The 13,577-nt window shown below is 46.0% G+C and overlaps 1 protein-coding gene across 10 annotated transcripts in view; it reads left to right on the top strand.

Moving 5' to 3' along the window:
• atp8a2 (ATPase phospholipid transporting 8A2) overlaps nucleotides 1–13,577 on the top strand; it is a 41,833-nt gene that overhangs the window by 18,016 nt on the left and 10,240 nt on the right. For all 10 annotated transcript variants that reach the window (XM_063874011.1, XM_063874009.1, XM_063874008.1 and 7 more), the window contains 4 exons: nucleotides 565–629; nucleotides 8,197–8,369; nucleotides 11,859–12,042; nucleotides 12,812–12,922. In XM_063874011.1, coding sequence (XP_063730081.1) covers nucleotides 565–629; nucleotides 8,197–8,369; nucleotides 11,859–12,042; nucleotides 12,812–12,922 — 533 coding nt within the window. The remainder of the gene's footprint in view (nucleotides 1–564; nucleotides 630–8,196; nucleotides 8,370–11,858; nucleotides 12,043–12,811; nucleotides 12,923–13,577) is intronic.

Raw genomic sequence — 13,577 nt, 5'->3', positions numbered from 1 at the left:
AATGTGAGTCAAAGGAGGGCGAGCCATGGAAAGTAAGAGCTGTGAGGATGCTGTTAACTGGAAGTCCCCTTGTCCCTGCAGCGGCGTAGGAAACCGTATTTATTGTGGAGTTAATTAAATCACTGCAAGAAGAATAGCCGCCATTATGTGGGCTGTGAAATGCCAGACATGTCTCCAATCTCTAAGTGAAAGGGCCAGTGCACGCAGGGCAGAGGAGACTTTGGCTTGGCAGTAATTAGAGGAGGTTTGTCCACAATAACTCCAAGTAGAGTCTGGACACCCTCTGAACTGCTTTGTAATTTCTCCCTCGCCTTTTTATAATTAAACTGCTTCCTGAACCTGATGTTCAGGGGCTTGTTTTGCTGTTTGATCGCTGCATGATGCATTTGAAGTATGCATAACACACTACAACGGAGATAAGACAGTCCGGAGGCTGAGTGGAGTCGGATAGCTGTGGAAATCCAGGCGTACATGAGACCAGTTTCTCCCCTTGTGTTTTGGGTTTGAGCAAATCTAATCTCCCCCCCCCCCCCCCCCCCCATTCTCCACCTATCCGTCTCTCAGGTTACTCCTGTCGTCTGGTGACTCACGGCATGTCCCTCATCATCGTCAACGAGGACTCTCTGGATGTGAGTACACGTTATTTCTGTGTACAGGATTGGGATTTGTTGTGTGTACAGGAAGGAGGTTGATGTGTCGTAGGGTTTCGAGCATGTTACCGTGGAAACTAAGGTGTGGTCCGCAGCCAGATTGGTGGGTGGGGCTCTTTGTGTGCTCACAGGTGCAGGTAATTAAAGTCTCTGGTGTCCCGGTGGAGATGAAAAGAGACGAGTAGTGAAGCATCACATCTTCCCCTCTTCTTCTATCTAAATGTGAGCACAGACTGCATGTGTGTTCCTGCTGCTATTCAGAGGGACGTCTGAGCTCCGCACATTAGATCTGTTCCCCCGAGCTTCATGTTCTTTGCATTCAGGCTTCTTAACCTAAATGGTCTGATTCCTGTCATGTGTCTCTGTGTGTCTGTCTCGCTTTCACACACTCCATGACCCACAACATGTGTGCCCCCACACACACACACACACACACACACACACACACACACACACACACACACACACACACACACACACACAATCCCAGTGTGTTGACTTTTACAGAGTTTGTTTATACGCAAGACTGGGGAGATTATGCCTCGTAAACTTTAAGCGTCGGAAGTGTGTGTGTGTGTGTGTGTGTGTGTGTGTGTGTGTGTGTGTGTGTGTGTGTGTGTGTGTGTGTGTGTGTGTGTGTGTGTGTGTGTGTGTGTGTGTGTGTGTGTGTGTGTGTGTGTGTGTGTGTGTGTGTGTGTGTGTGTGTGTGTGTGTGTGTGTGTGTGTGTGTGTGTGTGTGTGTGTGTGTGTGTGTGTGTGTGTGTGTGTGTTTATGGGTGTGTATGGGCACAAAGAGGGATTTTTTTTTAGTCATAGCACAATCTTTAGAAACCTATATGTGGGATCCAGTGCGAAAACGTTCACTTTGTCCATAATTTCAAATGTAATTGCGCCACTTCACACCTATAACGGCTGCATTTTCTCAGTTATGCTAACTTCTACTAAAGGAAACGTATGGGATTTTACATTCCCATGACTCAAAGTGGGCCAGACAGCATGCAAGGCCACTCAGACGCTGGGTAAACTGAGCTGCACGGGGTGACCATTTAATGTCAAGGTAATATAGAAACTCAAGCCTGAGAACTGCCTACGCTATAAGTACGAGAGGGTAAAGCTAACACAGTTAGCACTCTTTAAGTGAATCATTGTTAATACGGTTTGGAAGATCTTATTAGCGGCCTCCACATACTGTACTCTTCTACTATAGACTTCACAGTCTGGTCGGCGGTCTGGGTCAGAGCATTCGGCTCCAACAGGTGACAAACTAAAAAAGTAGCTTCATGCTCCGCCGTTATTGCTTAGACATATTTGACATTCCTGTCCATAGGCTTTAATTGCCGTCAGAGGAAATGTTATACTTATCTTCTTTGAGAAATTCTTCTCCAGAGATTACACAGACATGGAGGTGGATCCAATAGCACTTAAGACAAGAGCTTCTTGTTGTCATGTAAGTCTCTTTCTGCACCTACATGCCAGAACCTCTCATCTGAAATACTTCCAGGCAGGAGAAGGACCTCTCCTACAGGTGAATGACATGTAATGAGTCAGGGTACGGCAGCGATGAAGGCCATCGTTGAGGTGCTGTTTTAAGACGGGACTTCCAGTATAAACAAATAGTACTTAGTGATTAGAGCTGGCGACCCGAGTACCCTGTCACTCACCAATAAAGCTAATCTGACTCAAAGAAAATACTCTGAAAACACAAAGAAACAACCAGTGGGAATATAGTGTGAGTCTATTGAAGGGGCCCTATTATGCTTTTTAGGGTTTCCCCTTTCTTGTAGTGTGTTGTATAGGTTTTAGTGCATGTAAATGGTCTGCAGGGGTGAAAATCCAACATTTCTCCACCTCCTTTAGACTCTTTTGTTTACTTCCAGAACATAGTGACATCACTATATAACATTGCACTTCTCTTTGCTTGCACATCACTAAGCGGTGGACCAATCACAACAGAGTCCCAGCCCCAGCAGAGTAGGCCCCTCTGAAATGATCCGTTCAATACTCCATTTAGCAGCAACTCAAAACAACTCGGTTCAGTCTGAAATCCATCTTTCAGCTGGCCTCGGTACACAGAAATGGCAAACATGCACCCTGCTGATGTGTCCTTGAGCAAGCTTTTGGAAATGCACCAGCTCAGGGTCATTATCACTCAGGAGGGATCTTTTGTAAAATAGTTGTACTGACATAGCTCTATATGGCACACGGAGACAGCAGAGTGGAGAGGGACAGCTGGGTGACATGTAACATAAACCACGGGGGTGGAATTCTACATGTGACGGGTTCATGAGCTACAGTATGCATGGCGCAAGCCTTCAAGAGGGAGGAAATGCAACGCAGCAAACATGAGAGAGGACAAACAAACGGCTGCATTCTAACCCATGTACAAAAATGAGAATAATGAAATCATCCCCTTATAGGATAACCCTTGATTGAGCAGCCTGGTCGCCACAGGCACAAACGATTGTCCGAGGTGCAACGATACACAAAATACAGTAATGCCGTCCCACTGACAGTCAGAGATACTTCAGATGAACACATCAGTAACTTGATTAGATGTATACTCCGAAATAGGGATGTTCAAAGGTAGCATGGTAGCGTGTGGTGTCACAGTCACGCCTGGCAGTCAGCAGGACTTCAAAGCGCTCCGGTGGTGACTGCTGGTCGGCGCGGATGAAAGCGACACAGCACAAAACTTATCTCACACTTAAAATAACTGCCACTGGCTCAGCTTCTTCATGGCCGTGGGACCGTCCTGAACGTGTTAGCGAAAACAGGAGCTGCTTATCGAAGTCTCACCTCCAATTTGACCTATTGCCCTCGTTTTAAAAACAAAAAAATAGTCCCACCGTATCACTCCCTTCCTGCTGTAACGGTGGATTTTGCAGTTGTTCAGTTTTAGCAGCAGATGCACTCCCCCCGTCACCACCCCTACTTTATTCCCCATGTCTCCTTCACACTGCTACCTCCACATCTGTCAGCACCCTCTCTGTGCACAGGAAGCAGCTATTCTAGGAAAAAAGTGTGTTTGTGTGTGTGTGTGTGTGTGTGTGTGTGTGTGTGTGTGTGGGAATCGAAGTGTTTATTGTACTTCATGTATGAGATGGACAATCTGGACGGACGAAGAAAGAGAGGGGGAAATGTGAAGGCGATGAGTGAGTAGTAATGCGATCTCCTTTTGGTGCTCCTCCTCATCAAAACAAACCGTGTGATCAGTGCCTCCTGGGTAAACGCTTCGCGACCGCTGAAGCTGTGACGAGCGCCATCTGTCACCTTCATCACATGCCACACACACACTGAGCCCCGCCCCCTTTTGTTTTAGTCTAGTGGTCAGCTCTTAGAGTCCTATTGTGCACCAGTACCCCAAAGTTTCATGTTAGAAATGTACAGTACGGGTCCCCAGCACATAGAAACTGCCGGATGCTGACGTGCATGTTGGTTAATTTGCACAATTAGCATAAGTTGCGTCAATAAGCAGTAATTGGCATAGGCAGACAATAGTTGAGAAATGCCTCGACTGATCTGGAGTGTTTTTTTTAGGTTACTGAGGATGTTGAATCAATTTCTGACATTTTCAGTATGAAGCACGGCAGCTTTAACTAGAAAGTGGCTACATTTGTACTCCTGGTGGGCTGATTCTGATCAATTCTGGGTAGATTTCAAAGTTTTAGGTGACACAAAGCTGCCATTTTTGTATCAAACATTGATTCAACATCCTCAATATATTGTGATGAAACTGTAAAGGAATACAGTTACCTTCCTTTGTGTCCTGATTACGTAATCCTGTTGCATGTAATCCATAACTCCTCAAGCCTGCATATTTCTGCCTCTAAAACAGTCTCTCTCTCTCACACACACACACACACACACACACACACACACACACACACACACACACACACACACACACACACACACACACACACACACACACACTGTTTACCCTAGATGCAGTGGCACATGATCACCCTGATCATCTCAATAGTTCTGAATATACATTACATCCAACTTTCCCACAACCCCCCTTTCCCGTCACGCTGCCTGCAGTACAACTCTTAAGCAAACAACATCTTTCTTCTGCTCATTAATCATCTTTATACACACACACACACACACACACACACACACACACATATTTTGAAGCGCATCAACTTGCATGCTCTGTGGCTCGGCCAAATTGCAAATTCTTATACGTTCTGAACATTTGTCTTCCCTTCTGTCCACGTGTGTCTGTTTGTCTATCAGCAGTGTGTGTGTGTGTGTGTGTGTGTGTGTGTGTGTGTGTGTGTTTGTGTGTGTGGGGCTCAGACAGCAGAGGATGTGGGTGTTTGCACAGATGCACAGTCTGATAATTAAACGCTGTATTAAATCTCAGTGGTGACAGAATCTGCACTTTGGATATGAGCTTCCTTTCTCCGCCTTCTCTTCACTCCGTCTCTTTTACTTTTTACCCAAGTTCACACTGCCTTTCCCTTTTGTCATTCCCTGATTTACAGAGGTAGATTGTTTCTAGCGTTTACCTTTGAACCTTGCTTCATGATTTTTTTGTATATTCTATGTACATTTGTCATGATTGTAGGAGAGATTTAGCTCTGTGGATGTAAAGGCTGGTCTGGAATGGATCAACATTTGGCTTCCCTTATCCTCCTTGTGTGCATTTATATATAAAGAGAGAGGTGTGTGTGTGTGTGTGTGTGTGTGTGTGTGTGTGTGTGTGTGTGTGTGTGTGTGTGTGTGTGTGTGTGTGTGTGTGTGTGTGTGTGTGTGTGTGTGTGTGTGTGTGTGTGTGTGTGTGTGTGTGTGTGTGTGTGTGTGTGTGTGTGTGTGTGTGTGTGTGTGTGTGTGTGTGTGTGTGTTTTAGGGTAAAGCATGCAACGAGAGAAGGTGACCTGTGTTATCTCAAACGGCCTCCATGCCCTTCTCATTTGCGGTCCAAATATAAACCTGATAAAATTCCACGCAGAAGGGGTGTGTGTGTGTGTGTGTGTGTGTGTGTGTGTGTGTGTGTGTGTGTGTGTGTGTGTGACCTCTTTCAGCTCAGATGCTTATGAAAAATAAACATTTGGTTTGGCACCGAAACGCCCGCTAATGACTTCTGTCTTATTGCACCCGGTGCAATCAAAGAATTCAGCTCATTTGTTCCTCTAACGTCTGCAGATCAGCGGGGAGTTCAGCGTGAGAAAGAGAAACGTTTCTCAGTAATGGATTTTCTTTTTCTACTCTCATGTTTGTTCTCGTTGAGCAAGTGTTAACAGATCGTAGTGGACCGTTTTGTGAGCTGTTTCCTTTCGTGTTCAGACCCTGCTCTTTCTCAGGAGGATGCTGTTGGGTCTGGACTTGCTGTGCTCGGGTGAATGGCCGCCTGTTTGCTTTAACTAGTGTTTGTACCTTAGTTACCTTTTTTTAATCTGCTATAGCTCCCTGCAGACTTAGCCTGGTTATTATCCCAGGTTATGTTAAGCTCTGACTTGACCTGCTGTGACAAGTCGCTGTGTTGTATTAGCACCTCACTGCTGGGCTGCTGAAATGTCTGCATTCACGTGAGGATTAAAGTGTGTGTGAAGTGTGTGCACTTTAATGCACTATTATGGATGGAGACATATCTGGCAATATATAGAGTTATTAAGGTCTTCTCATCCTTTAACAGCTGCAAAATGTAAATGAAACACACACACACACATGCATCACTTATTATAAACCAGGGATATAATAAATATTATTCCAAAAAGCTTTTACTTTTGATGCTAATGCTTTTCTACTTTGACTTGAATCTAGGACTTGTAACAGAGTATTCCTACACTCTGATCTTGTTCTTGAGTTAAAGTAGAAGTACCAGAGTACTTCTTCCCGCCCAAATGCACTGTTTTCATACACGACTCTTCACTTACAGCTGTTTACTTTGCTGCTGAGGCTTTCTGTACCCATTCCTCTGTGATGAAGTGAGGACAAGCTGGAGTCAGTTTTGTCAGATTCTCCTCTCTAACACGTGCATGACACACACACACACACACAAACACACACACACACACACACACACACACAATCCCAGTGCACTTACATACAAACACACACATGTTTCACTCCTCTGTAAAAACACACACACACACACACACAGAGTCAATTTGAGTTCCAGGACTCTGACAACCTGTAATCTCCTTTAATCCCTTCATTATGTTTTTGTTTTCCTTTCCCCCTGTTTGGGGAAAAAGGTGAATGCAAACAGGAATTCCGGCGTACAAAGAAAAACACACCGCCTCAGGCTGAGAAAACAAGAGCGGGGAACTTTTTATTTTGTGGGGGGGGGACACTTGCATGTGAGCATAGCTATTTGGCAAGAAGAAGAGAGGCCGCATTGTTCTTATGATTGGGTTACATACATGTATACGAGTGTGTGTGTGTGCTGCACATGCTGACCGGTAGACAGCGGGGTCGTCTCTCTGCGGGTCACTGACTCTCCGGTCCGATGGCCGCCAATAACCCACTGTGTGCATTCTTCACGCCGCCAAGCCTTCGAATGCTTGTCGCTCTTGTGTCTCTGAACGTTTGGCCTCGTGTCTCTGATGGCCGTGTGTTTGGCGGGGTTGGCTCCGTTTCCACAAACAGCTCCTGTTGTTTTGTTTCTGCGTCAGTTCTTATTTATTATGAGTATAAGCTGAACTCAACATGTGCGCCAAACAAAGCTGTCCCCTGATGGACGGTCGATGACCTGTTTGCTATAGGGTTTGACATTTGATGGATAAAACATCTGCTGAGTAGCTCTCACCTGGAGATCTCCTTAATGTAAAGCACACTCAACATTAGCTCCTGCTAACCACTGATTCACTGGTTTAATGACGACCCTTTTTTAAAGCTATTTCTTGTTGGAGAATCAGCTGGACCACACAAGGCAGGGATGATACATATTGAACCATTTTGATGCTCTGTAACATCGGGGCCGAGGAAATGCTAATTTCAGCTATCAGGTGTGTGTCAGTGTGTGTGAGTGTGTGGTAGCGTGCCTGCTCCTCCACCTGGAATTCATTACGACTCCGGGGGGATGTTTATTTTCTCTATTAATCCGTGTTCCTCTATTATCAAGAGCTCCATCAAAACTGCCCCAAACTACTGCCCTGCAGGAAGGCTGGCATCTACACAAACAAACACACACACATCATTTTTCTAGTCTTTATTCCCCTAGTGTGTGTGTCTTTGCATGTGTTGTAAAGACTTCAGATTTGACGCCGTGGTTCATCGTGTCTCCAGGTCTTCGTGTTGTGATAATGTCAAACACAACTGTGAACTTTATACTGACATTCTTCATTGTTTAGTACACAGAAGCGCATTCCTTCCCCAGATGAAAGCAGCTCTAGGAACCAGAAGCATATGTCTTCCATTTACCCGCAGCGATTCTGACCTTTTCTACAAATTTGTGTGTGTTTTGATTTGATTTAACAGAAACCTGAACATGCGCTCACTTTATGGGCCAGATTGCATCAGAAAAAGAGTCTTTTTCAGGGTCAAGGAAAAGGGAAAAACTAACCCCCCCCCCCCCCTCTCTGTTTCCTCGCAGGCGACCCGAGCCACGCTGACGACTCACTGCTCGTCCCTGGGCGACTCTCTGGGGAAGGAGAACGAGCTGGCACTGATCATTGACGGTCAGACGCTGAAGTATGCTCTGTCCTTCGAGCTGCGCCAGGCCTTCCTGGACTTGGCGTTGTCCTGCAAGGCTGTCATCTGCTGCCGGTAGGGAAGACTCATCCATCACACACATTCACACACATATTCCCTTACATAAGCAATCTATCATTCACAGGGTATCTAGACAAACTCCAATTGAGTGCTTGTTGGTCTTTTTAAGGTCTTTACTGTGCATGTAAATGGTCTGCAGAGGCTAAAATCCCTGTTCCGTCCATAGGGAGTTTTTCTCCAACACGGACACAATTAGCAGGCTCTGAAAATAAACTTTAATGCAGTATTTTAACCAACAAAGTCTCTGTCACGCAGACCCTTGTTTGGTGTGTGTACCTGCGTGTGTGTTTGGGTCGTCGGCTGCACACGGTCGGCACATGAAGGCGTGCAATAAAAGCCTTTCCCGCTGCACAGCAGGAGGAGGGTAATACACTGCATGGAAATGTCAAAGCCGTGACTCACTAACTGGTGGCACCCCAGGAATGGGCACCAACATACACTCACACACACACGTTGTCATTATACTGTACATTTCCATTCATACAAAGTGCACTCTGTTCCTAGAATGTTTACTGCGTGTTCCCTTTTTTGGTCATGTTCCACTCCGGCACCAGCTGTGATGTTTAACAAAGACTTTCCACCCGGCTTTTATGTGTGTGATCGTGCGTGCGTGCGTGCGTGCGTGCGTGCGTGCGTGCGTGCGTGCGTGTGTGCGTGTTTGTGTGTGTGTGTGTGATCGTGCGTGTGTGTGTGTGTGTGTGTGTGTGCGCGCAGCCAGAAGGGAAGTAATTGACTCTCCCTTACATATCCAGGCCATATCCGGACTCAGTCTCTCTGGCCTTGTGAACAGCCTCTCGCTTCCTTTCCTCTTTCCTTAACTCCATCCCTACTCCCTCCTCCTCTACATCTCCCGTGCGCTACCTTGCTTTGTGCTGGGAGACTGTAAAACAGATGTTTGTGTAGAGTAGAGGTATAAAAAAGCATAACATGTACTGCAAAATTGTACTTGGGTACAGTAAATGAACTTAGTTCTCCTCTAATTCTCCTCCACTGGGGAAATGCACACCCCAGGATGCTTTGGGAGGTCCCGACCTGCACTTTGGGAACCAGCGCCGTAGGTGATTCCCAATGTGAGAGTGCCATAACAGTGTTAATGAGGAGCCTGTATATAATGAGCGTTAGCTTTAAGACTTTAAAGGGTCGCCCCTCCTGTATGTGTGTGATGTTCGGAAATTTTGGAATTTTGGAATGTGTTTGTTTCGGGCGCACTCGTACGCTTGGCTTCCTGACTTCACTGTGCGTTTGTTTATAGGAGGACTTAGCGGCTGCTTATTTTCTGCTCAGTTCCACCGTGAAGAGCGCCGGGAGCCTTTCATCTCTCCAACGCCACTTTACACAATCCCAGACTCTGTGAGCGGTGTTTAGAGGAAAGGTAGAGCGGCGGAGAGGCGGAGAGATAAAGAGAGATTTGTGGTCGGAGGCCAAGAGACGCTCAGGCACACACACACTCTCCAAAAACACACTCACACACACTCACACACAACAAAGAGCAGAGGTTGGTCCCATCCTTCTGCAGAAACTGCTGAGGTTTTCCTCTGTGAGCTTGTGGGGGGAAGTCAGTGTGTTTGTGCGTGTGTGTAAATGTGTGTTTACGCACACGCCTGTGTATGAATACTAAGCAGACCACCCAGCTCTGTGATTCCAGCTTGACCGGCACATGATCCTTCTTACATATTCATAGAAGAGAGACCGTCTTTATGACCTGTTGGCTCCTGCCGTGTGTGTGTGTGTGTGTGTGTGTGTGTGTGTGTGTGTGTGTGTGTGTGTGTGTGTGTGTGTGTGTGTGTGTGTGTGTGTGTGTGTGTGTGTGTGTGTGTGTGTGTGTGTGTGTGTGTGTGTGTGTGTGTGTGTGTGTGTGTGTGTGTGTGTGTGTGTGTGTGTGTGTGTGTGTGTGTGTGTGTGTGTGTGGGGCATTCATCTGCTCATAATTAGGTTTTGCCATATCTGTATCAAAGCACCTCGCTGCATTCTGTTTGCATGTGACGCTCCATGCAGCTGCACATTATTAGATTTTCTAATATCATTATCTGAACACGGATGAACATGGCAGGGATTTAATGCGACACACACACACACACACACACACACACACACACACACACACACACACACACACACACACACACACACACACACACACAGATACAGTCGTTGTGAAAGTAACTCCTCCTCTTTTTTAGGAGAAGCCCGTGTTGATACTCTCACTATCACCTCATATATCACTGAGGCTCAGGTAATTACTATCATCTCTGAAATGTAAAGTAAATATTTAACACCTGGATTATGTTAATCTCTAGTAGTGCAGCCAACAGGCAAATGGGCTACTGTGCATCCACAATTTCTGAATGAAATACCACATTTTATAAACATTTTCAGCGTTGGTCTCACTCTACACATACTGTAAGACTCCTCTGTACTGTGGGAAATATAACATGCTTTGTTATACAGGTATCCCCACTCCCAGTATCACATGTCTCCTTCTTTGTAGATGTATGTGATTTCACAGAGCGATGCAGGTAGTAGGAACAAGGCTCACTTAAGCTGTGTTCATGAGAGTGACAGGCAGGCAAAGCATGTTATGAATGAGAGATGGACCAATCACTCATTTTCTATATTACACCATTAGTACACATAAATACTCCTGTTACTCTGTTTTTACGCCCACGTTTCACACATGGACACAAATGATTGTTTCCCAATGATAAAGAAACCATTTAAGGGTTAAAGTGCTTAGAAAAAAAGGAGTAAATCCCGAGTGAGACCATGTGATACGATGGTTGGAAGAAAGCCGTAACTGATGGGAGAGCCCCTTCCCAAACCTCCCAACAGAACACCAACCCACCAGAGGCCATGGGTTGGAGCCGTGTTCTCATATGTCTGCAGATGTAACACACTGCACCATAAAATGCAACACCTCCCCCGTCGTCTCTCAGCCCCTCCCCAGCCCCCGGAGGGAGACGTCTGTAATCGAGCCTCCCTGATTCCCTCATTGTCACCGAAGACACAGAACCGGTTATGAATAGAGGGATCAATGATACAGGTCAAGAGGGTGGAGTACCACTGGAAGCTCCCTGAACACACACACACACACACACACACACACACACACACACACACTGTACACATACACATATAGAAACGCAGCGAGTTTTATTAACAGTGAATCATTGTTTCCTCCTTTCTAGGGAGGAGTGTGCGTGTATTCCTGCCATCTTTCCTACTTCACCTTCAACTGTTTCTCACTTTTCAGGCTTTATTTTTCATCTCTAATTGCCGCCTTTTATTTCAAAATGTGTTTCTTGTTTTCCATTTTCCCAGTGTTCCTGTATGTGTACGGGTGTGTATGCCTATGGACCGTATCAAAGACTCCCCTCCAACACACACAAACTTGAGCCCCCTTCTCATGGATCCTTCCGAGGACAATCTGCCATCCCCTAATTTGACTAAAGTGTTCTGAATCTGTCCTCTCTTCTCCTTCTGCAGAGTGTCCCCGCTGCAGAAGTCGGAGATCGTGGACATGGTGAAGAAGCACGTGAAGGCGATCACGCTGGCGATAGGCGACGGCGCCAACGACGTGGGGATGATTCAGACGGCTCATGTGGGAGTCGGGATCAGCGGCAACGAGGGCATGCAGGCCACCAACTCCTCCGACTACTCCATAGCACAGGTGGGACGCAGACACGGAGACATGCAGAGGACAGTCCTTCATGCTCCATTAGGCTCGTGCAGATACGTTACAGGCTTCATGTGAACGTAGAGAATGGATTTATGCTCCGTCCTGCACCCTGATCCAGTGTCTTATGAATCCTTACCTGCTTAAACTGATCACAGAGGGTCATTCAATCTAACAAAAGACTGTTTAATCAGATAAGAAGAGTCCTACTTTAATAAATGCTTTCATTCCATCCCTTTTCCACACAACTCTTAAATAAGTTGCCCAACAGGACAGCTAAATAATCTAAAAAAGAGGATGCCTGTTAGAAATGTCCCACAGTTGTTCTTCTCATTATTAATAAACTCAATTTAGATTGATTAAAGGAGTCAAATATCGATTACACATCCTATGATTTTGGCTATTGTTTGACATTTTATAGACCAAACAATTGATTGTAAAAGAAAGACTCAGATAGATTTATAGCTATCATCTGTGTTACTCTACTCTCTGTTATCTGTGTGACCCATAACACCAACTTTATGCAGTTGTAAACGGGATGAAACCGGACAGTGTTCTCCTCATTACTGCTGACTCACTTTCACTGTTCTCTGAGCCTCTGGGCATCTCACACAGCTTGCCTGTATCAGTGGGAATCCTTGTTGTCACATTCTTTATGTTATCTCTGCTCCATTTCTGTCTCAAATGTTCTTGTTACCACTTTATGTTGTCTTTTATTTGTAGTAATGAATCTCTCTCTGCTCTCCTCTCCCCTGATTGGTAGTTCTCCTACCTAGAGAAGCTGCTATTGGTCCACGGGGCCTGGAGCTACAACCGTGTCACCAAGTGCATCCTCTACTGTTTCTACAAGAACGTGGTCCTGTACATTATAGAGGTAACACACACACACACACACACACACACACACACACACACACACACCGTTACATTAACAGAGACGTTCTGCAGCTGTTTGTCGACATGGCTGACAGTGATGGACGAGCTGCCCTTCTGGTGTCTGCTTTCTGTCTCTTTTAAACACACACACACACACACACACACACACACACACACTGAAAAGAAACGTGTGTTTAGATCAGCAGCTACGAGACCTTGGGTGTGTGTGTCAGCTGTGCTCCCCCCCCTCACCCTGTGTCTCACATTAAGGATGCCAGCAGGTGCAGGTCCTCATGGGAGACTACTGTCCCGCTCACTCCACAACTGTGTGTGTGTGTGTGTGTGTGTATATGTGTGTTTGTGTGTGTGTGTGTGTCCATGATTATCTCACATGATTGGCTCCCTGCAGGGCTCTGTGCCAAAGGTTAGAGACTGTCTCTGTCCACTTAGTGGAGACAGAATAAGGGGGATGGTTGTGTGTGTGTTTGTGTGTTTGTGGCTGTGTGTTTTTTGAGTATCTGACCTCACCCCTGGGCTGTATGCTGCACTGTATGCCCGAGGAATGCCACAACCCCCAGCAGTGGCCCCAAACATTTTCTCTATCTGCCCTAAGATCTGTGTGTGTGTGTGTGTGTGTGTGTGTGTGTGTGTGT

This window comes from Eleginops maclovinus, chromosome 21 (assembly GCF_036324505.1).
Source record: "Eleginops maclovinus isolate JMC-PN-2008 ecotype Puerto Natales chromosome 21, JC_Emac_rtc_rv5, whole genome shotgun sequence".
In the NCBI taxonomy this organism is placed as follows: domain Eukaryota; kingdom Metazoa; phylum Chordata; class Actinopteri; order Perciformes; family Eleginopidae; genus Eleginops; species Eleginops maclovinus.
Note: the sequence above shows the minus strand (reverse complement) of the source record. Positions and strands in the feature narration are given on the sequence as shown.